Below are 23690 nucleotides of genomic sequence, written 5' to 3'. Positions count from 1 at the left end.
TATGTTTCTTAAAATTAATAAATTCTCACTGTGACAGTATATGAAATCAAAAGGGAGGAGTGTTTGAACCTTGCAATTATAGAAAAATGCTCTATGGACTCTAAATGAAAGAAGTTTTTAATCATTTAGTGTGACCATTTTTATGTTGGGAGCTGGAGGGAAAACTTGAACAAGACAAAAATCTGTTCTTCAGAAGGGACTCAAGACTTTAGTTCAGAATACACACACACACACACACACACACAGACACACACACATACACAGTAATATCCCTGATCAGTGTTATAACGGATACTGTGTAATAGATGTATGAAATGTGCTGAGGGAGTAACTTTGCCTGGTTGAGTTAGGGAAGTGTGGGTGACATTTGAACAGAGCCTTAAAGAATGACTTAGCAGTTTTTCCAGGCAGAGGAAATAGCATGTACAAAGGCATGATAATACAGAAATGTATCAGGAAAAAATTAACATATCAGATGTTTAATCAAAGATCATGTCAATCCCAGTGAGGCAGACGTGCAACACACTTATAGAATCTTTAAAAAGAGAAATTCCTCCTATTGTTAATTTTTACTTTCAGAGGAGAACGTACCTCGAATCTTTCTCTAAAACGTTTTTCTTCTCTTTCCATTCTGTTCTTTTCTAAGTTTTGCTTCTTGGTTTTGAAGAAATTCCTGGGAGATAAGCAGGCAGAAATATGCAGGTAGAGTGAAGTGTATTATAATAAACCTCTAAGCTTCCAAAGCCATAAACTCATTCTGTTTCAGGATAAATTCAGATATAATTTTATGTGTTTAATTTTATACCATCTTCCTGTTGCCTCTCCTTCCTCAAATCTATCTGCATACCTTCCTCCAGAGTCATCTTTCTAAAATTTAATTGATCATGTCACTCTCTTGCTTAAAACCTTTCAATCTGTCTCTACTGCCTATAAGATAAAGTCAAATTCCTTAGTGTAGTACACAGGGCATTTTATAATCTGGCCCCAACCTACCTTTCCAGCTGCCCTTTTCCATATACATTCAAAGTCTACATGGAACATCTTGGAGGGTGGGCTGTCATTTCTATGCCTTTATACCAGGGATACCCTTCCCCAGACTTCTCTGAAAACCGGTCATCATCTTTGATTAATAAAGGGATAATAAAAGGGTTGCACTAATATAGAAAGTAATTCTTATTGGTAGAGTAAGTTATGGTAGAAACCATTTAAAAAGGAACAAAGAACACATAGAAAATTGATACATCAATTTACAGGAATAATAATAGACTCAATATTGCATTTTCAAATTTACTCAGTTGAGAAAGAAAGTAAACCATTATATCAGTTTGTTGTAAGAAATAAAAAAGCACGAGAAGATTGTTTCCTAAAAAGACTTAGGTATAGACATTAAAATACTAGAAAGCTTTTTTTGGGGTGGGGAAGGTAAACAATTTCACTGTTATTTCATCTCTTGGAATTCTGTTTTGTTATGCTACACAAAAGTAGAAGTGTGAAGTTTAAGGTAGAAAGATGCTCTTCTTGTCTAAGGAATACATCTTTCCAACTTGGGAAAAATAAATTACATCCAGTCTAAACTTAAAACAAACTTAAGGGAAGGGCCATCCTATGCCATCCTCTGAGTTTAAATTTGGTATAGACTGATGTCTGATTTCTTTTGGGGTGCCCGTGTAGGACTTTTCTAGACAGATTTCCCAGAGCAGACAGACCATGCAGTGTTCCCAGCTCAATGACCGTTTAGACAAGGATTTCCCCAAGACACTTGTTAAACCAAGTGCCTCAGCTCCTGCCCCATATCCCAGCAACTGAGAAGACTAGAGCACTAAGTGACCATCAGAGAGAGTAAAAAACATCACCACCCCACCAAGCCGACTGGGAATTTGAATCACATGAATAAAGGTGAGATCTTGAATCAATAAAACGTTCTTTTTTATTTAACACTAATGTAGTGATAACTAGAATTATATTGTATTTTAGGGTGATCAGTCTTACTATATGATACCTAGTTTCTCTTCTCAAAGCATCATTTAAGTCCTAATTGGTATATTATTCAAGTTCTGTCTTACGGGGAGAAGTTCCTACTGCCCAAAGGAAGACTGGAAATTTTTCATCATTTGATAAGGAGTGGCTAGAATTCTTCTCTTGCTCCCTGTCCACCAAAAGCAGGAATGATAAAGATAAATATGTGTGACACTTTACATTTTCATATTCTTTTTCTCTTTTAATCCTCTCAGTTGTACTATAATGTAGGTGTTAATATTCACATTCTGTAGATGAGGAACCTGAAAGTCAAATTTAATGACCTGCCCAAGGCCACACAGCTAGTAAGAGGTATAAATCGCAGCAGATAAGCTGTAATTTAAGTGTACTTTTGTGCTTACCTTTCTGATTCTTTAGCACCATTTTTCCCTTTTTTTTCCTTTGATATCAAAAACTTGGGCTTCCAAGTCTTTAGTTTATCTTCATCACTGAGAAGAAAAATATTTTGAGCAAGTAAATTAAGATTGAACTAAAACCCTTACGGAACAATCAGTACTTTCTGGGCAACTGTGTTTTACCAAAAAATTAAAAAGTCATCTAGAAGTATATTTTGATAATCTATGGCAAGGCCAGAGCGTAAATATTTTAGGCTTTGCGAGCCATGCCATCTCTATGGTAACTACTCAACTCTGCTATTGCCACTGTATTTACAATAACAAGTGGCCGGCCATATTTGGCCCCCAGGCCATAGCTTGCCAACGCCTGATCTGTGGCAATCCAAATTTGAAGCCAGAATCTGAAAAAGAATGGATGTATGTATATGTATAACTGAATCACTTTGCTGTACACCTGAAACTAATACAACATTGTAAATCAACTATACTCCAATATAAAACTTAAATTTAAAAAAAATTTGAAGCCAGAAGCAAGAAATCAACCTGCTTATTATAATCACACTTCCTCTCCTTTCTGAGCCTCAGTTTCTTCACCTCTAAAACATGAATGATAAAATGGACTTACACTGTGGGACAAGACTAATCCAACTAGTACTTAGCATTAGCAGAAAAGGATGCAGAGAGGAGAGAGGGTATTATAGAAGGAACTAATATGGTTTGAGCCCCTATGTGTCAAGTCTTATGCTAGGCATTTTACATATGTTAACTAATGTGTTTTTTTACAGGAAGTATTACAACAGTCCTTTAAAGTAGTCTTTCATAAAGTTTTACAAAGGGAGAAAGAGATGATCTAGGTAACTTATTATGGTCACAGAAATAGTGGCTTTGAACCCAGTGGCTTTGAATCCAAGTGTGTTTGACTCCAAAGTCTATGGTCTTTCATCACGCCTGCTGCTTTAAAACTTTACTTTGCTGCTATGACAAAGTAACCAATATGCTCATCATTGATGTGAGCAAAACCGGCCCCTCCTCTGTCAACCATCTGTATGTCTATGGTGTCTGCACATCAGAACACAGCTTTTCACTGGGTAAATTATAACCACAAGAATATTATGTCAGAGGATTTAAAAATTTTTTCAGTGACATTGTGTCACAATTCCCTTCAGATTATGGTCACAAGGTCCAACAGAATATCAGGGACTCAGCATCTGACCAGCATTAAAGATAAGGCCTAGGAATATGGGTTTAACAGATACAAACTACATAAAATAGATAAGCAGCAAGGATTTACTGTATAGCACAAGAAATTATATCCAATATTATAATAACATAATGGAATATAATCAGAAAAAATAACTGGATCAGTGTGTTGTACACCTGAAACTAACACAATATTGTAAATCAACTGTACTTCAATAAAAAAGAAAGATGCAGCTTAGGGAAAGCTTTTAAGAAGACTTCCAGGACTCGTCTAGGGATCTCCGATCACTCTCTTATCTCAATGTCTGTTGCCTTTGGAGTCTATAACAAGGAGCTCAGCAGTTACTTCTTTTCTAATTGTCTGATGTTCACTCATTTTATCTCTTCACTTTAGGTTCCCAAAAGATGGGATCCAGACACACACATTCCAGATATACCTACCACAAGCTCAGGACAGTGCTAGGCACAGAGCAAGTATTTAATGAGAACTTGTACATGGACTTCTTAGGCAGGAGCTATAGCTGTGAGGGCAGGGAACAGGCAAAGCAAATGCCTGCTTAACAGTTTATTTTCTTTAATGATTATAAAACAACGTATTATTTTCAGAAAAGTCATACTAATTTTTACCCATGCTAACCATGTGACCATTACAGTCAATTCTTTGTCAACTTATTTTAGCTTTTATAGGGATCTAGTTAGAGAGCTTAATTAATTTGGCAGGATGAGGATTGGTTTTTTTTTTGCCATATCACAGGTTAAGAAACTAAGATTCAGAGAAGTAACGTGACATGCCATAGGGCCCACTGGGACCAGGTTGTAGAAGCTGTTCTAGTGTCTTTTTCAAGATTCCCCTCTTCTTCCTTCCCTTGCTGACTCTGTAGGGGAAATTCTAATGAACAAAAGGAAATGAAAATCAGAGGTCCGGATTGTCTAGCAACAATTGAATCCAGAGTTGTTTAGGCATCTCTTCAACCTAATACGTACCAGCACATGACATGCAAACTAGCCAAGCTGACAAGAACTCAGATATCATCTTCCATCTCCCTTCCTATCCCCAGTTCTGCTATTTTCCATCAGTGTTCCATCTGCTACAAATGTCTTTAATAATTGATTTCTCTGAGGTCAAACTACAGAAGATTTACTCTATCACATGAAAAAGAAATTGGTCAGATTTTGATAGGGTTAAGTGACTTGGTAAATATCATTTAATCTTAAAATATCTTCTTCACTTTTTTCACCATCCCAAAACACACTGTGATCATCTTTCATCTGAGCACCTTTAACAATATTCTAACAAATGTTCTACTTCCGACCTTCCCTCCAAAGCACTCTGCAGAGGGTCTAGGTCTAGTTACTCTTCCTGAAGTGTGGCTCTGATTACATTGTCCTCTTGCCCACAGTTCTGGACTTCCTTATTTGGCAGTAGGGCAAAAGAATTTTCTGATAGGGTCCTCCCAGTACAAAACTGCTAGATCCTGGATAAAGGTTTTTTGTTTGTTTGTTTTAACAAATTGCCACACTTTACACTTAGATTAAGTCCTGTACGTTATACCTTAATAGCCCCCAGCAAATAAACTGAAACCAGACAGAGCAGTAAGCAGTATGCAAGCACAGAAGACAAGTCTGTCCTGAGGAAAATGCTATCAGCACCACAATATTTCAGAAGATTAAACTTTACATTAGGGCAAGGTAGGAGTTAAGACGTATCGTCATGTTAGATATTTTTAAAAGCCAGTTCAGCTCTATGCTATTTATATAAGACATATTGAACAAGAATATGGAAATCAGAAAAAGGATGAAAAACGTATACTAGGGAAATACTAAAAGAAAGGTCAGGTAGGTATAAGACTGGGCAAATTAGACTTTAAGACAAAGCATCACTAGGAAATTAGCTTGGTGTTGTAGTAAAGAGAATGGTTTGGGAGTCTAGTTGCTGGGGTTTGAATCCTGGTTCTACCACTTACTGGCGCTATGAGCTTGGGCAAATAACTTCACCTCTGTGTCTCAACCTCTCTTCTACAAAATTTGTATAATAGTAGTATCTACTTCACAATTGTTGTGAAGATTGAATGAGTTAATACATGTTAAATCTAAAAACAGTGACTGACTCACAGTAAGACCTACATAAGTATTATTTTTGTTATTAATAGTGTTGATATTAGGGGGAATGGAGATGGCTACAACCTAAAAAGAAACATTTAATTCACCAGAAGATATTTAAAATTTTGTATGCAACTAATAAAAGAGCCTTAGAATATATATAAAGATATAAAGAAAAAAATATATATATAAAATACAGAAAAAAGAAAAAATATATATAAAGAAAAAAATGATAGACTTTTGGAAGAAACTGACAAATCTACCATCTTTCTGTGAGATTTCAACCCACTTCTTTCATATATTAATGGATCAAGCATCTAAAAATCCATAAATCTATAAACGATTTTATTAAGAGAATTAACACATATTGTGTTGGCCAAAAAAGTCGTTTGGGTTTTTCCATAACAGTAGAAAAACCTCAACGAACTTTTTGGCCAAGCCAAATATTTGATTTAGAGGACATAAGTTGATCCTTGTATCAAACAATTAGAGAAGTCATATTTTTCTAAAGTACACATGGAACATTTATAAAACTTGACCATATACTAGGCATGAATCATGTCACAGAATATGTCAGAGTACTGATATCAGCTACTTCCTCAGTGTACCAATACTATATCAACTACTCTTCCAGATCACAATTCAATTAAGATAGAAATGACACACGGGGAGGGGGAAGGGTGAGCTGGGATGAAGTGAGAGAGTGGCACGGACATGTACACACTACCAAATGTAAAATAGATAGCTAGCGGGAAGCAGCTGCGTAGCACAGGGAAATCAGCTCAGTGCTTTGTGACCACCTAGAGGGGTGGGATAGGGCGGGTGGGAGGGAGATGCAAGAGGGAGGGGATATGGGGATATATGTATACGTATAGCTGATTCATTTTGTTATACAGCAGAAACGAACACAACATTGTAAAGCAATTATATTCCAATAAAGATGTTTAAAAAAAAATGACAGAACACAGAGCATGGAAACAGATCTTCACATTTTTGGAAACTTAGTATGACAAAGATGGCATTGTAGAAATGGGGAAAATAGGGGCTATGCAATTAATCATGCTAGAACATTTACCCACATGGAGGAAAATTTAACTGGATCTCTACTTCACTAAAAATGCCAAAATCAGTTCCAGGTAGATCTAAGGCTTATGTGTAAAAGGCAAAAAGTTAAACAGTTTTAGAAGAAAATATGGGAGAATATCATATGATCTTGGGATAAAGATTTCTTTAAAGATATAGAAAGCAACAATCATAAATCACGTGTATACTTAGAAGGGAAAATACAATAAATGCAAATTTTACAGGGAATGCAAATTCATAAGAAAATGCCAACTTGTTTTCCAAAGTGGTTGTACCAATTTACACTCTTCTCAGCAGTATTTAAAGGGAATACTGATCCACGTTCTCACCAACACAGAAAGAATTCTTAATTTTTGCCAATTTATTGGGTATAAGATACTATCTCATTGTGGTATTGATTTGCATTACCTTCATTACTAACAATGTTGAACCTCTTTTAATATGTTTATTCACCCCTCATGTCTTTCTATAGAAGACCTGTTCATATCTTCTGCCTACTTTCCTTTGGAAAACAAGTTGGCATTTTCTTATGAATTTGCATTCCCTGTAAAATTTGCATTATTTTCCCTTCTAAGGATACATATAAGAATATTTGTAGCAGTATTGTTCAAAAGTGCAAAAAATATGGAACTACCCCAGTACTCACAAGAAAATGGATAAATTGTGGTATGTACATAAAATAGAATATTGTAGAACAGTAAAAATGAATAAATTAATAGTGGCTTAAAAAAGGATGGATTTTGAGTAAAAAAGAAGTTGCAGAATTCTATATACAACATACCGTTTTTACAATGTTAAAATCCCTAATAAAACAATATATTTTTATCACCTGTGCTTGATAACAGTATTTTGGTTTTGAACAGGAAGTGAAAGACAGGAAATGTAGGAGAGTGTTTACCTTGGGGGAGGCAATGAGATAGACCAAGGGATGTGCACAAGGTAGAGAAATCAAAGCACTGGATATGTTCTAGTTCTGAAGTTGAGTTATGGGTTGAGGGAAATTTGTTTTATCTTGCTTTAAACTTACATGTTTCTTATTTTCATTTTTACAAATATATAATTTATTTTTAAGAAAGAATTCATTCTTAACTCTAATTTTATATTCCAGGGCTCTCCTCTCCATCTCCTGCCAAATTGCATTTCCTGCTCGTAACACCCACTTTCTTGATCACATGCCTTATGGTCCAATGAAACTTCCCAAACACACTTGTTTTCCATTTACACAGCTGTCCACCCCTCTCCCTCCAGCAAACCTTCCCCACTTCTCTCTCTCTCTCTCTCTCTCAACCCCAATCTCCAACTGTCAAAATGTTTCCTATCCTTGCTTCTTTAACTTGGCACAGAGACTTTTCTGATCCCCTAAATAATGGAAATGTCTACCTATTCTGAGCTTCCAAATTATTTTGCACATTTTTTGGAGGCAGGTCCTTCTTTGTTATCTGATTTAACAAACTATGTTTTGGTATGAGGCCGCATGATAGAGATCAGAAAGCCACAGCCCCTACCTCAGGGAGTTCCCATCTAGAGGAGGAGACAGGCAAGAAATAAGACAATACAACTATGAAAAGAATGTTCTGATAAAAAGGGGGACCTAACCCAAATAGATAAACTCAGAGAGGACTTCCTGGGGAAAGCAAAATATGAATTCAGTTTTAAATAATGAAGGATAAAATAGTCAACCAAGCAAAAAGCATGGCAAAGTGTGTTACAGACAGAACAATTCTTTTGTTCTTAAATTCTCACCTCCTTGGAAAGGCCTTCCCCAGATATCTACTTTAAAATGACTATCAATCTCCTTCCAACACACACACCATATGTCCACTCTCTTTCAAAATATCCAAAGCAATCAAATCCCTATGTTTAATTATAGATTTTTTTTTTTTTTCGGTACGCGGGCCTCTCACTGTTGCGGTCTCTTCCATTGCGGAGCACAGGCTCCGGACGCGCAGGCTCAGCGGCCATGGCTCACGGGCCCAGCCGCCCCACGGCATGTGGGATCTTCCCGGACCGGGTCACGAACCCGTGTCCCCTGCATCGGCAGGCGGACTCTCAACCACTGCACCACCAGGGAAGCCCTATAGATTTTTAAAATTAATCTATTTATCTGCCTCTCCAATCAGAAAGGAATAGGAATTACACCTATTTCACTCACTGCTTTATACCAACACTTAGCATAGTGTCTGGCATATAGTACATGCTCAGTAAATATTTGTTGAATGAATTGAAGAAGTTGGAACAAATGTGAAGGTTTATAAATGCTGGAAAGCTTGAAGAGTTCAAGGAACACCCAAATGTACAGTATGGATGGAACATAGGAATGGTGAGTGAGTGGGAAGTACAGCTGAGGCTCAGAGTTTGCCAGAAGCTGGATCAATAATGAATTTTATGCCTTCTTAAGCAGTTTGGATTTCATTTTGAGAGCAATGGACAACCACTAACCATTTTTAAGCTGGTGAATGGTGGTTTTGTGACATGATCCTATCTGTACTTTAGAAAGTTTGGAAAATAAACTGAAGTGGAGGTGAGGTGGCCATTCAGGAAGTCATTGCAATAATCCAGCTGAGAAGTAATGAGTGCCTTCATGTGGCTGTGCAGTGGGGATGGGGAAGCAGGAACATTTTGAGAGTTATTTAAACAGAAGAGGGTGCAGGGCACCAGAGGAGGATGAGTCAAGGACAATGAATGCTTAGGGTTTTGGTTTGAGCAACTGTGTTTATTGAAACAATCACCAACATAGAGATTAGAAGAAAGGGATCATATTTGGATGGGGACAGTTGAGATTATGAGTTATTATGGAATTCTGAGTTTCAAACAGAGTTATCTAGCAGGCTTATTAAAGTGGAAGAGAGAAATCTGACCTCAAAATTGTAAATTTTGATATCTTTACTATAGTGATTGTAATTAAAGCCCTAGATGTAGATGAGACCATTCAAGAACATATAAAGGAAGAAGGGAAGAGAACTGATACAGGAAATCTGAGAAACACATCATTTTTAAAGAAATGAATTAGAACACATACATGCACACAAAACCAAAACGAACCAATCAAACAGGAGGGGCAACAGCCAAAGATGAGGAATAAGAAATAATAACATAGAAACCTGGGGGAAAGTTAGTATTTTTTTCCTTTGAAGGATGGCATGATCAACAATTTAAGACATTACAGAGAAGCCAAGTATAATAAGGACTTACATGTATCCACTGGATTTAACAAAGAAATTAGTGACCTTACCAAAAACAAGTCCACTGTCAGGGTGGAACAGAACCCCAGTTGCAGTGAGCTTGGAAAGATGGGTCCAAGATGAGCAGAGGAGACCTTTATTTTCAACCATTTAGTTGAGAGGGAAAGGACAGATAATAAGTAGCTAGAGATAAGGGTATTGAGTTTCAGGATGGTTTCTCTTTTTTGATAGATTTTAGTTATTTAGACCTTGAGAACAGAGCTTCTGTCAGGTAGTGCTTGCCATCCTCCACAGGAGGCATTTAAATAAGTATTTGTTATGTTGAAATGAGTTTCAAGTCTATAGATTCAAAGGTAAGAAACAAAGCTCCAGGGGCTTCCCTGGTGGCGCAGTGGTTGAGAGTCCGCCTGCCTATGCAGGGGACGCAGGTTCGTGCCCCGGTCCGGGAAGATCCCACATGCCCCGGAGCGGCTGGGCCCGTGAGCCATGGCCGTTGAGCCTGCGCGTCCGGAGCCTGTGCTCTGCAACGGGAGAGGGCGCAACAGTGAGAGGCCCACATACCGCAAAAAAAAAAAAAGAAACAAAGCTCCAGTGAGTTTTGAATCACCTACCACTGTTAGGTCATCTACATTACTCATTATTTTCCTTTCCTAGTGGGGGCAATATATCACAACTTGACTTTTCACCCAGTAACCAAGGATCTGAAGGGGTGGCCCTCTGACCGTATTTAACAAAGCATCAGGAAATGGGTTAAATATCAGTAGGGATGACCAATGCGGTAAATTGACTTACTTTGACTTTTTTTCTTTTATGTCCACATCATCATAGATAATAACTTCCTGAGACCTAAGTTCTAGGGTCAAGATAGGATCAAAATAGTCTATTATTAGGTATGGTTTATACAATCCCCAGCTTTCCAAATTATACACACTTAATTATCTAGGTGCATCCCCATGCCTTTTTAATCAAAATCTGATCATAGGATATAGAAAGGATCAAAGAACAAAACAAGTATCCATTTGGGAAAAAGTTCAACTGAGGAATAAAAAATAGTGAGATGTCCTAGTATCTCAAACACATGCATAAATATTTATATCAATTTGATTTCATGTGGATTTCCAGAAAATATGAGTTGCTGAAAGGATCATGTTTAGACTAGGTTCCCATCATTCTGGAACTGGACAAAGATGTTATAATGCTAGAGCAGTGAGAGGGCTTAATTCCTAGGGGAAAAAAAACAATAGAACATTAATGTTGATTTTTCTTCCCTGATTTTTATTTCAAAACACTGACAACTGCTTCTTTATAATAAGCTTGCATAAAATTGAATCTGACTTAGTACATAATCATAATTAGACGTTTTCAGTTTAGGCTATTCACATTCCTTGGTGCTCTACATAGAATTCCATAATATTCAAGTGACTCACCACTTGAACTAGTTAGAAACCTTTTGGCATAATTATTCACAATTCATAATTCAGTTATTCATATATTTGGATGGGGTACAATGTGTGCCTATTCTGACTTTTTTTTTTTTTTACATAGACCAAGGATATTTTGGGAAAGCTGTTATTTTTTTATTTTATTTATTTATTTTTATTTTTGGCTGCGTTGGGACTTCATTGTTGCACACAGGCTTTCTCTAGTTGCGGCGGGGGGGGGCTACTCTTCATTGCAGTGTGCAGATTTCTCATTGCGGTGCCTTCTCGTTGCAGAGCATGGGCTCTAGGCGCACGGGCTTCAGTTAGTTGTGGCACGCAAGCTCAGTAGTTGTGGCTCACGGGCTTAGTTGCTCCGCAGCACGTGGGAACTTCCCGGACCAGGGCTTGAACCCATATCCCCTGCATTGGCAGGCAGATTCTTAAGCACTGCGCCACCAGGGAAGCCTGGGAGAGCTGTTATTATACCAGGTTTATGTAACTATTTGTTATTTAGTGCAGCAAACTTATATTTGTGGAATATAATATACATTTGAATTGTCAAGTCAGAGTAAAATCAAAGTAGCCACCATCGCTAGAGCCTATAAACTAAACCTGACAAACAACAAAACACATGGCCCTCTCTCATCGATAGATTCAACTTACTGAACGTGATTGAGAGCGAGCACACTAGATGTCAGGCACTGTATTAATTTGTGCACTGTTGTTTTTATAGCAAAGCAAAAAGTATTCCAATGACCCATCCTTGATTCAGTTAGTATGTGTACTGCAAAGTGGTCATGTTCAAATTACTATGTCTTAATTCCGGTGAGCTGGCTGTTAAATCCTTCAGAAGGTTATGTGGTATAATGTAAAATGCACGAGCTTCGTATTCAGAGACTTGAGTACAAATCCTAGGTCACTAAAGTATGGATGTGAGTCCTAGAGCCTTCCTAAAAAGGGATAATGCATCTATTTCTCAGATTTTAAGAGGCCTGGCGTATAGGAGGCACTTGAGAAATGTTACTCATCTTCCCCAATGTAAGTACTACTATTGTGTAAAATGTCTTTGATTTTGATGTATCAATTTTTCATTAAACATGGAATGCAGGAAGGATTACTACTTCTCTTTCTCAGACTGTGAATATGTCAGTTCTGAATAATTTTGTTCCAGCAAATAAGCGAATGTCACTTACCTAATTCAGGCAGCGAAATGGAAAATGCACTGTTAATTGACAAAAGACACAAAGGGTTAAGGGAAAAAGCCATGTTCAGAAATATTAGCTGATACATCTCAAATAACATATTGATGACTAGGTTTCTTAATACAGATGCTTTGGGGGAAAGATACGAAGCAAACCTTTCCTGCAGCTTTGTTCTGATCACCTCCCCTCTCTTGTAAATGAGCTTATTTATCCCCAGTGACCACCCACACCCCCTTTCCTAACGAGACAATCTCAGGCTGTCCCTTAGCCCTGCCACAGGATTCTGTTTCTGCCTTCTACCTTCCACGATGCCAATTCAATGTGGGGTTAAGTATGGTGAGAGAGAACCATCTGGAGATGCTGGACCCTGACTATGTTTATGTTTAACCAAAGAGGTGACTTGAGGGGAGAATTCCAGGCTAGGTGGAAATGGAAGATGGTAAATGTGCTAAGTAGGAGAGGACATTGACTAGGTAGATCATCTGGTTTTCCTCAAATCTCACAGTTAAGATTACATGAAAGGAAGCATGATGTGGTAGGAAAAAAATCCATGTATGTTAAGCAATTAATTTAATTTCAGTCCTACAGGTATGCTGGGGACACTCATCACGGGCCAGGCCCATGTGCTGGGTATACAAAATGATTAGACACAGTTTCTGTCCTGAAGTAGCTCACGGTTTAGTGAGGGGCACCAAAAGTAAGTTAATATAACACTCTGTGATTAGAACATAATAAAGGGCTGACCAAAGGAACAGCACTGACCTTTATGGAAGCTTTAGTTCTCCATTTCCAAAATGAATACCAGCACCTATCTTGTAGAGTTCCCTTTGTACGGGATGAGCTTTCCTAAGTGAATGTGCCTGGGACAGGGCTGATACTCAGTGATCCCTTCCGTTGGTGTCTGTGAGACCAGGACTGTGATGTGCAGGGCGCAGTAGGAGAAATACATGGTCACTAGAGTCAGAGCTGATACGACTCTCACTTCCGCCACTTAGCCACTTACCCTGGGCAAGTCACTTAACTTTTCAAAGCCTTAGTTTTTCATCTGTAAAACGGAGGAACAAGTTTCTAACTCATGGGTTATTGTGAGGATTAGAGAGAACACATGTGAAGCCTTAGTGCACTTCCTGCCCTCAACATCTAGTGAGCACATATCCTTGGGGCCTTGGCTTAAGCAAGCGGTCCCTTGCTTAAGGGAGCCTTTCTTAACACCCATTCCCTTCCTCCATTTTAATTAGGTCAGGGTGCTGGTAGCTCCTATTTAAACACAGAAACCAAGGCCACAAAAAAAAAAATCTATAATGATATTTCCTTCCTTTAGGTCATTTATTCATTCAACAGATATTTATTGAGTGCCTATTATATCCCAGGCACTGTTTTTTTTTTTTTTTTTTTTCCTTCCAGGCACTGTACTTTATGTTGGAGATACTGCAGTGGACAAAACAGTCAAAATCCCTGCCCTCATGGAGTCTAGTAGAGTGAGACAGACAGAAAACAAACAAGGAAATTTATGATCTGTCATGTAAGGAAATTTATGGAGATAAGTGCAATTAAGAAAAATAGAGCAGGGTAAGGGGGGAGGGGGACTGGAGGTGAGAGCTGGTTTGCCATTTTTCAGAGGACGTTCAGGGAAGGCTTCACTGATAAGGTGATTTTGAAGCAGAGGCCTGAAGATAGTGAGAGAATAGGCCAGCTAGATATCTGGGGTAAGAGCATTCCTAGGGGAGGAAACAGCAAAGAGACCCTCAGGCTGAGGAGTGCTTGGCCTGTTGAAAGAAGAAGTCAGAACATTTGGAACAGAGGGAGTGAGAAGAGGCTTAACATTTAATTCCCGTGTAAAACTCATAGCATAGCTAAGACCCGTGGCATTTAATTCTTGGTTTATTTATGCCTAAATCAAGCCATTTAATAATGACAATCCTAACAGGCAGTGTGTGCGTGTGTTTGTGCGTGTGTGTATGTGTGTGTGTGTGAGAGAGAGAAGATTGAGAGCCCCAATTGTTTTTTTGTGTGTGTGTGGTACGCGGGCCTCTCACTGTTGTGGCCTCTCCCGTTGCGGAGCACAGGCTCCGGACGCGCAGGCTCAGCAGCCATGGCTCACGGGCCCAGCCGCCCCACGGCATGTGGGATCTTCCCGGACCGGGGCACGAACCCATGTCCCCTGCATCGGCAGGCGGACTCTCAACCACTGCGCCACCAAGGAAGCCCCCAACTCTTTTTAAAGGTCACATTTTCATGGTTGCAACCTCCTTCTGAAGAAAACGCAACAAACTAAGAGTTGATGTTCCAGAGAGGAGCCCTCAATCAAAAGGCTCAACAAAAGGTAAACAAAGAAACAAAGTTCTGTTGTTACCTTGGTATGTCTTCATGCTATTAATTGAAAAATTAAGGCAGAGAGGCAGATTTTGGCAAAATTTAAGGGGAAAAAAAAGGCTTTTTAGACCTTCCTACAAATGGCAGATTTCCCCCTGCACATAGTGAATTTCTCTTTATAGAGGTGTGCAGGCATAGAGATTTGGCTTCTTAGGAAATCTGCAGAGAAGCTTGTGTAGTGGGTTGGATTAGGTATATGGATTTCTCTTCTTACCCTGATTCTCTGACTCTAAGAAAAAGGGTTTCTCAATAGTATTAATAGATGTTACAAGATGTGCACGGGATGTTACAGAAACATAGAAGAGAAACCGGTAATACAGGTTTGGGTAGAAAGGTTCATGGAATGTGTCCCAGAAAGGATAATATTTGACCAAACTTTAAGGGAAGGCTAGAACTTTGATAATCAAAGGAAGTTGGAGGAGGGCAGGTACATTCCAGACCAACGGAATGTCGTGGTCAAAAGCAAGGAGGCATGAAACGCCAGGGCCCTCATATACAAAGAGGGAATGTGTTAATGGGCTGGTGATGAGAGTAAATCTGAGCGAGAGATGGAGCTGGACAAGTAGGAAGGGGCTGCCATAAAAGTATTGACTTGCAATGAAAAGGGATTGGCTATTTGTTCTAAAAGTCATAAGCAGTCACTTACAGTTCTAAGAATAGCTCTAAGAAAAAGGAAATAACATTTGAATTTTAAAAACGTCAGCATTGGGACTTCCCTGGTGGTCCAGTGGGTAAGACTCCACGCTCCCAATGCAGTGGGCCCGGGTTCAACCCCTGGTCGGGGGAACTAGATCCCTCATGCCTACCGCAACTAAGATCCTGCGTGCTGCAACTAAAACCCTGTGCAGCCAAAATAAATAAATAAATATTATTTTTAAAAAAACACGCATCAGCATTCTCACCTGGATCAAATTTTTAAGGGACTGCAGGTATCACACTAATAATTTTTGTCAGAAACATCTAACCTGCTATGGTCGGGGTCTGCCTTTAGGTCTCATTGGCCACTGGAGCTAGACTCCCTCTTCTTCCAGGACTACAATTTGTAAACCCCATATTCTATATAAATCTCTTGGTAGATCTACATCCAACAGAAAATTAGACTTAAAGTCATGTTACTCTGAGGTTTTATAATTGAAAAGAACTTCAAGGTAGAATAACATAATTCCGTGTCAATATATGTAATAACCTGGGTCAAATTATTTTACCATCCTCTGCCCTCATAAAATACAGATCTATGTCTATGTTTTTTTGAGTGTGTGTGTCTCTCATATATACACACACACACACACACACACACACACATATATGAGAGAAGTGCCTCCAGAGACCACCCAGTCTCCCTCCTCCCTCCTATTATACGCAAGAAGAAACTTGATCCCTATGAATGCAAAATGGAAGTGATTTGCCCATGGTTGCACACTGAATAAACAGAGAAGCTGAAACTAGAATCCAGAACCTAGGCCTCTTGTTTGTTTCTCCTACTCATGAATTTCTAACCTTCCCAATTCCCACTGGTAATTAGCTAGGGTGATCTTGCAGGGTCCCTTCCAGGTCTAAGACTTTGAGAAATTCATCTTCCCTTTCCACACACTGCCTCTCTCAAGAGAGGCAAATTAGAATTTGGAAGTGTAGACAAATAAAACCACTGGAACTTGTAGGGCTGAGACAGCATAATAGGATGTAATTAATAACATAATGCTCAGTAACAACAACAGGAATCTATGCCAAGGATGATGAGGAAAGTTTCTTTCCTGGACTTTGTTTGATTAAGACTTTCCCTCTACCCTTGTTCACAGCCTTTTCTCATCCATTTTTTCAAAAGGGACATTGTCACTTTCTCATTAGCATCTGTGGGTGTAGTTCACTCAAATATTGGCAAGGAGGTGGTAGGTGATAACCAGGGCCTTTGGTTTTAGTTTCTGGTACCGCTTCACTAGAAGAACAGGATAGAGACCATCAGCTGTGTAACTAACCAGGCCAGCACTGCTAATACTCTCTGGGAAAGAGAAATAAAAAGGGACCTTTTACCTTATATTTTCTTTCGACTTGGTTTTCTTCATTTTAAATCTATCCTTTTCTTTCTTGAAGAACCTCCGCAGTCTTTTAAGTGCTTCTTTTCCATCTAAACTAAGAGGAATCAGAGGATATAAATAACACGATGTTTGAGAGAGTACTGGGGATGGAAACCTGCTGTAGTAAAAAGGATCAGAGACTTCAGTCTCATTTCTTCAACACACCCCACTCAAGGAGGAGCAGGAAAATGCCTTGTCAGCTTCTATGCTCTTCTTCTTTCTTTAGATACTGATAGGAAGTAGCACATATCAGCTATGGATGGAATTACTATATTTCAATACAAACTTTCATCTACTCCAAATGGTTTATATTTTAAAGACTTTATGGAGCAAAGTCTTCCTTTTAGAGACGATGACTCAGGGACCCATAGTTTACAAGCTATACTAGAAATACATTATAGAAATTCCTAGCTTCTGAAATTCACATCACTAATCTTTAATTTATGGAATGATAATATAACAATGATGGTACAATGACTGCCTGGTTGATGATTAAAATTTTTCCAAATATGCTCTTGATTGGGGGGCGGGGAGCATAGGGAGAGGGAATGATACACTCACATCATCCCACCCAGCACAAATGCCCTCTTTTCCCTTCAACCCTCAAACTTCTTGCTTTTGACTACTGCTGTTTTCCTTTCCACAATGTGTGCCTAATAACTAAATTTGATTAGTAATGCCCATTTGAACAAATACTGTCCTTGATAACACTGAATTATTAGATAATAAATTAAGCCCCAATCCCAGAGATAGCCTCATTAACTTTCAAAGATACAGGTAAATCATAACCATTGATTTCTTCCTGGAAAAGCAACTACAGAATTGAAGCATTTTATTGATATTTACTTCTCTTTTCTCACTTATTCCCTAACACAGTATCAAAGTCCTCTACTCTGGGAGATGGACATTTTCTCAAAAGAGGAAGCAATGTGATCAAAATGATTAGATATGATTGTACACAATTACAAGTACCCTATTGATCACAATGTTGTATTACAATAGCTTATCTCCATTCTCTATGCCTATCTTCCCTAAAGATGGGGTGGGTAGGGATGGAGGTCATTTGTTAAACTTTGGTTTTCCTAGACTAACAGGAAATACCCTTAGCTATGAAGCCAAGAAAAAGAGAAACTCACTCTATCTTTGGGTAGTTGCTCTTTGTTCTGTAGACCTCTTCATACATTTCTTCACTATTTTCTTTTGAAATTAAAAAAAAATTATTCATTATAATGGCAATAATTCAGATTCATGTTTGACACAAAATTATTGGATACCTACCACGTGCTAGGCACTCTAATCTTTTGTTTGTGAAGTAGATTTTATTGAAACATATGCACATGTTTTTACAAGCACGTGGTAAAAATAAGTAACCTCTATAAAAGTATGTACAAACAAAAATTAATTTTTGCTTCTACCCTGTTTTCAAGTCTGTCTGATTTAGTCAAAGAAAGTTAATTTATTAACAGATTCCCGCCTTCAACCCTCCCCCTTGGCATATTTTACATACAACAATCAGTCTACTAAACAGCAGACATTGTGCTGAATGCTGGGGAAATAATGGAGACAACCAGACACATCTTGAAAAATCTTCCCCCATCATAGCATGGCTTTCACCTAGTCCAACACATAAGCTTAAAATACACAGTTATACTTTGAATCTACCCTGACAATGGAGGATTTTCAAGTTCAGAACTTGATTCACAATGAGTTTAGGACAGTCACTTAACTTCTCTGTGCCTCAGTTTCCTTTTTTTAAAATGAGGGTACCATGTTTAATGATCTCTAAGATTGTTTCTCCATCTAAAACTCTAATATTCTAAGAAGGACAAAAACAACCAGAGTAGCATTTGATTATCCCTCCTCCATTAACTTTTCATTCATTCAACAAATATTTTTTGAATATGTAACATGTGCCTGGCATTATGATAGGGGCTAGGGAAAATGGTGAGCATAGAGAAGGAAATCATCTAGGAGGGAAGAGAATTATTAATTAAAGAACCACATAAATATAGAATTACAACTGTGGCAAGTGCTATGAAAAAGAGGGTCATGGTACTATAAGACTGTATACCTAAGAGAATATTTCCTGGGGAATAAGGATTGGGCTGAGATCAGAAGAAAGATTAAGAGTCACTTAGACAAAGGGGCACAGGGGAGGAAAGGACATGCCAGGAAGAGGGAGTACAATATGCAAACACCCTGCAGTGGGAGCCTAGAAAGTCAGAGAAGCTAACAGGTCAGCATGACTGGATCTCAAAGATGAAGACTGAGTATGTATGAAAAGAGGATGGAGGGGTAGGTAGGGGCATTCAAGTCCTCTATACCATGTTAACGTCAATCTTAAAAGTATTGGGAATATACTACAAAGTTATAGTAGTCAAAACAGTATGGTACTGGCACAAAAACAGACATAAATCAATGGAACAGAAAAAAAGCCCAGAAACAAACACACACACTTATGGTTAATCTATGACAAAGGAGGCAAGAATATACATGGAGAAAAGACAGTCTCTTCTATAAGTGGTGCTGGGAAAACTCCTAGAAGAAAACATAGGCAGAACATGCTTTGACATAAGTTTTAGCAATATTTGTTTTTGGATCTGTCTCCTCAGGCAAGGAAGCAAAAGCAAAAATAAACAAATGGGACCTAATCAAACTTAGAAGCTCTTGCACAGCAAAGGAAAAAATTAACAAAACAAAAAGACAACCTACTGAATGGGAGAAGATATTTGCAAATGATATGTCTGAAAAGGGGTTAATATCCAAAACATATAACAAGCTCATACAACTCAATATCAAAAAAACAAGCAACCTGATTTAAAAAATGGGCAAAGGCCTGAATAGACATCTTTTCAAAACAGACCTGCAGATGGCAAACAGGAACAAGAAAAGATGTTCAGCAACACTAATCATCAGGGAAGTGCAAATCAAAAGCACAATGAGATATCACTTCACATCAGTCAGAATGGCTATCATCAAAAAGAGGACAAAAGGGGCACCTTCAAGTTGGTGGAGGAGTAAAACGTGTAGATCACGTTCCTCCCCACAAATACATCAAAACTACATCCACATGTGGAACAACTCCTACAGAACACCTACTGAATGTTGACAGAAGACCTCAGACTTCCCAAAAGGCAAGAAACTTCCCACATACCAGGCCGTGTGGCTGACAGGGTCTTGGTGCTCTAGCTGGGTGTCAGGCCTGAGCCTCTGAGGTGGGAGAGCCAAGTTCAGGACATTGGTCCACCAGAGACTTCCCAGCCCCATGTAATATCAAATGGTGAAAGCTCTCCCAGAGATCTCCATCTCAATGCTAAGACCCAGCTCCACTCAACGACCAGCAATCTACAGACACCCTATGCCAAACAACAAGCAAGACAGGAATACAACTCGACCCATTAGCACAGAGTCTGTCTAAAATCAAAACAAATTCACAGACACCCCAAAACACACCACGGGACGTGGTCCTGCCCACCAGAAAGACAAGATCCAGCCTCATCCAGCACAACATAGGCACCATTCCCCTCCCCCAGGAAGCTTACACAACCCACTGAACCAACCTTACCCACTAGGAATAGACACCAAAAATGAACCTGCAGCCTGTGAAAAGGAGACACCAAACACAGTAAGTTAAGCAAAATGAGAAGACAGAGAAACACACAGCAGATGAAGGAGCAAGGTAAAAACCCACTTGGCCAAACAAATGAAGAGGAAATAGGCAGTCTACCAGAAAAAGAATTCAGAGTAATGATAGTAAAGATGATCCAAAATGTTGGAAATAGAATGGAGAAAATACAAGAAACGTTTAACAAGGACCTAGAGAACTAAAGAGCAAACAAACAATAATGAACAACACAATAAATGAAATAAAAAATTCTCTAGAAGGAATCAATAGCAGAATAACTGAGGCAGAAGAATGGATAAATGATGTGGAAGATAAAATAGTGGAAATAACTACCACAGAGCAGAATAAAGAAAAAAGAAATAAAAGAATTGAGGACAATCTCAGAGACCTCTGGGACAACATTAAACACACCAACATTCAAATTATAGGGGTCCCAGAGGAAGAAGAGGCAAAAAAAAAGGGGCTGAGAAAATATTTGAAGAGATTTTAGTTGAAAATTTCCCTAACATGAGAATGGAAATAGTCAATCAAGCCCAGGAAGCACAGAGAGTTCTACACAGGATAAATCCAAGGAGAAACACGCCAAGACACATATTAATCAAATTATCAAAAATTAAATACAAAGAAAAAATATTAAAAGCAGCAAGGGAAGCAAGAATTAACAAACAAGGGAATCCCCATAAGGTTAACAACTGATCTTTCAGCAGAAACTCTGCAAGCCAGAAGGGAGTGGCAGGACATATTTAAGGTGATGAAAGGGAAAAACCTACAACCAAGATTACTCTACCAAGCAAGGATCTCATTCAGATTCAGTGGAGAAATTAAAACCTTTACAGACAGGCAAAAGCTAAGAGAATTCAGCACCACCAAACAAGCTCTACAACAAATGCTAAAGGAACTTCTCTAGGCAGGAAACACAAGAGAAGGAAAAGACTTACAATAACAAACTCAAAACAATTAAGAAAATGTTAATAGGACCATACATATCGATAATTACCTTAAATGTAAATCGATTAAATGCTCCAACCAAAATACATAGACTGGCTGAATGGATAAAAAACAAGACCCATATATATGCTATCTACAAGAGACCCACTTCAGGCCTAGGGACACATACAGACTGAAAGTGAGGGGATGGAAAAAGATATTCCATGCAAACAGAAATCAAAAGAAAGCTGCAATAGCAATTCTCGTATCAGACAAAATAGTAAAATATAGACTACTACAAGAGACAAAAAAGGACACTACATGATGATCAAGGGATCAATCCAATAAGAGGATACAACAATTATAAATATTTATGCACCCAACATACGAGCACCTCAGTACATAAGGCAAATGCTAACAGCCATAAAAGGGGAAATCGACAGTAACACAATCATAATACGGGATTTTAACACCCCATTTTCACCAACGGACAGATCATCCAAAATGAAAATAAATAAGGAAACACAAGCTTTAAATGATACATTGAACAAGACGAACTTAATTGATATTTATTGGACATTCCATCCAAAAACAGCAGATGACACTTTCTTCTCAAGTGCTCATGAAGCATTCTCCAGGATAGAACATATCGTGGGACACAAATCAAGCTTTGGTGAATTTAAGAAAATTGAAATTGTATCAAATATCTTTTCTGACCACAATGCTATTAGACTAGATATCAATTACAAGAAAAAAATCTGTAAAAAATACAAACACATGGAGGCTAAACAATATGGTACTAAACAACCAAGAGATCACTGAAGAAATCAAAGAGGAAATCAAAAAATACCTAGAGACAAATGACAATGAAAACATGATGACCCAAAACCTATGAGATGCAGCAAAAGCAGTTCTAAGAGGGAAGTTTATAGCAATAAAATCCTACCTCAAGAAACAAGAAACATCTCACATAAACAACCTAACTTTACACCCAAAGCAATTAGAGAAAGAAGAAAAAAAAAACCCAAGTTAGCAGAAGAAATCATAATGATCATATCAGAAATAAATGAAAAAGAAATGAAGGAAACGATAGTAAAGATCAGTAAAACTAAAAGCTGGTTCCTTGAGAAGATAAACAAAATTGATAAACCATTAGGCAGACTCATCAAGAAAAAAAGGGAGAAGACTCAAATCAATAGAATTAGAAATGAAAAAGGAGAAGTAACAACTGACACCACAGAAATACAAAGGATCATGAGAGATTACTACAGGAAACTATATGCCAATAAAATGGACAACCTGGAAGAAATGGACAAATTCTTAGAAAAGCACAACCTTCCGAGACTGAACCAGTAAGCAATAGAAAATATAAACAGACCAATCACAAGCACTGAAATTGAAACTGTGATTAATAAATCTTCCAACAAACAAAAGCCCAGGACCTGATGGCTTCACAGGCGAATTCTAACAAACACTGAAAGAAGAGCTAACATCTATCCTTCTCAAACTCTTCCAAAATATAGCAGAGGGAGGAACACTCCCAAACTCGTTCTACAAGGCCACCATCAGCCTAATACCAAAATCAGACAAAGATGCCACAAAAAAAGAAAACTACAGGCCAATATCACTGATGAATATAGATGCAAAAATCCTCAACAAAATACTAGCAAACAGAATCCAACAGCACATTAAAAGGATCATACACCATGATCAAGTGGAGTTTATTCCAGGAATGAAAGGATTTTTCAAATACGCAAATAAATGTGATAAGCCATATTAACAAATTGAAGGAGAAAAACCATATGATCATCTCAATAGATGCAGAAAAAGCTTTTGACAAAATTCAATACCCATTTATGATAAAAACCCTCCAGAAAGTAGGCATAGAGGGAACTTGCCTCAACATAATAAAGGCCATATATGACAAACCCACAGCAAACATCATTCTCAATGGTGAAAACCTGAAACCATTTCCTCTAAGATCAGGAACAAGACAAGGTTGCCCACTCTCAACACTATTATTCAACATAGTTTTGGAATTTTAGCCACAGCAATCAGAGACAAAAAAGAAATAAAATGAATCCAAATCGGAAAAGAAGTAAAACTGTCACTGTTTGCAGATGACATGATACT

The 23690-nt window shown here is 38.2% G+C and overlaps 2 protein-coding genes across 8 annotated transcripts in view; one reads left to right on the top strand and one right to left on the bottom strand.

Moving 5' to 3' along the window:
- Positions 1 to 23690, bottom strand: part of FYB2 (FYN binding protein 2) — a 106172-nt gene that overhangs the window by 2725 nt on the left and 79757 nt on the right. The window contains 8 exon segments of the mRNA XM_089911313.1: positions 592 to 673; positions 2367 to 2465; positions 5125 to 5163; positions 5165 to 5200; positions 10730 to 10790; positions 12552 to 12580; positions 16962 to 17060; positions 18142 to 18202. Of these exon segments, the coding sequence (XP_089767439.1) occupies positions 592 to 673; positions 2367 to 2465; positions 5125 to 5163; positions 5165 to 5200; positions 10730 to 10790; positions 12552 to 12580; positions 16962 to 17060; positions 18142 to 18202 (506 nt within the window).
- The window catches only part of PRKAA2 (protein kinase AMP-activated catalytic subunit alpha 2), a 95064-nt gene extending 71374 nt beyond the window's left edge, over positions 1 to 23690 (top strand). For 5 of the 7 annotated variants that reach the window (XM_022575780.3, XM_089922008.1, XM_089922004.1 and 2 more), the window contains one exon: positions 1 to 23690. This exon is cut by the window's left edge and continues 15158 nt beyond it. The gene's annotated coding sequence lies outside the window, so the exon portion shown is untranslated. The other 2 variants (XR_016395201.1, XM_022575779.2) reach the window with 1 other exon arrangement.

The sequence above is a fragment of the Delphinapterus leucas genome, chromosome 1 (genome assembly GCF_059928025.1).
Source record: "Delphinapterus leucas isolate spDelLeu-1000000601 "Yukka" chromosome 1, BTC_Dleu_Yukka2, whole genome shotgun sequence".
Classification (NCBI taxonomy): Eukaryota; Metazoa; Chordata; class Mammalia; order Artiodactyla; family Monodontidae; genus Delphinapterus; species Delphinapterus leucas.
Note: the sequence above shows the minus strand (reverse complement) of the source record. Positions and strands in the feature narration are given on the sequence as shown.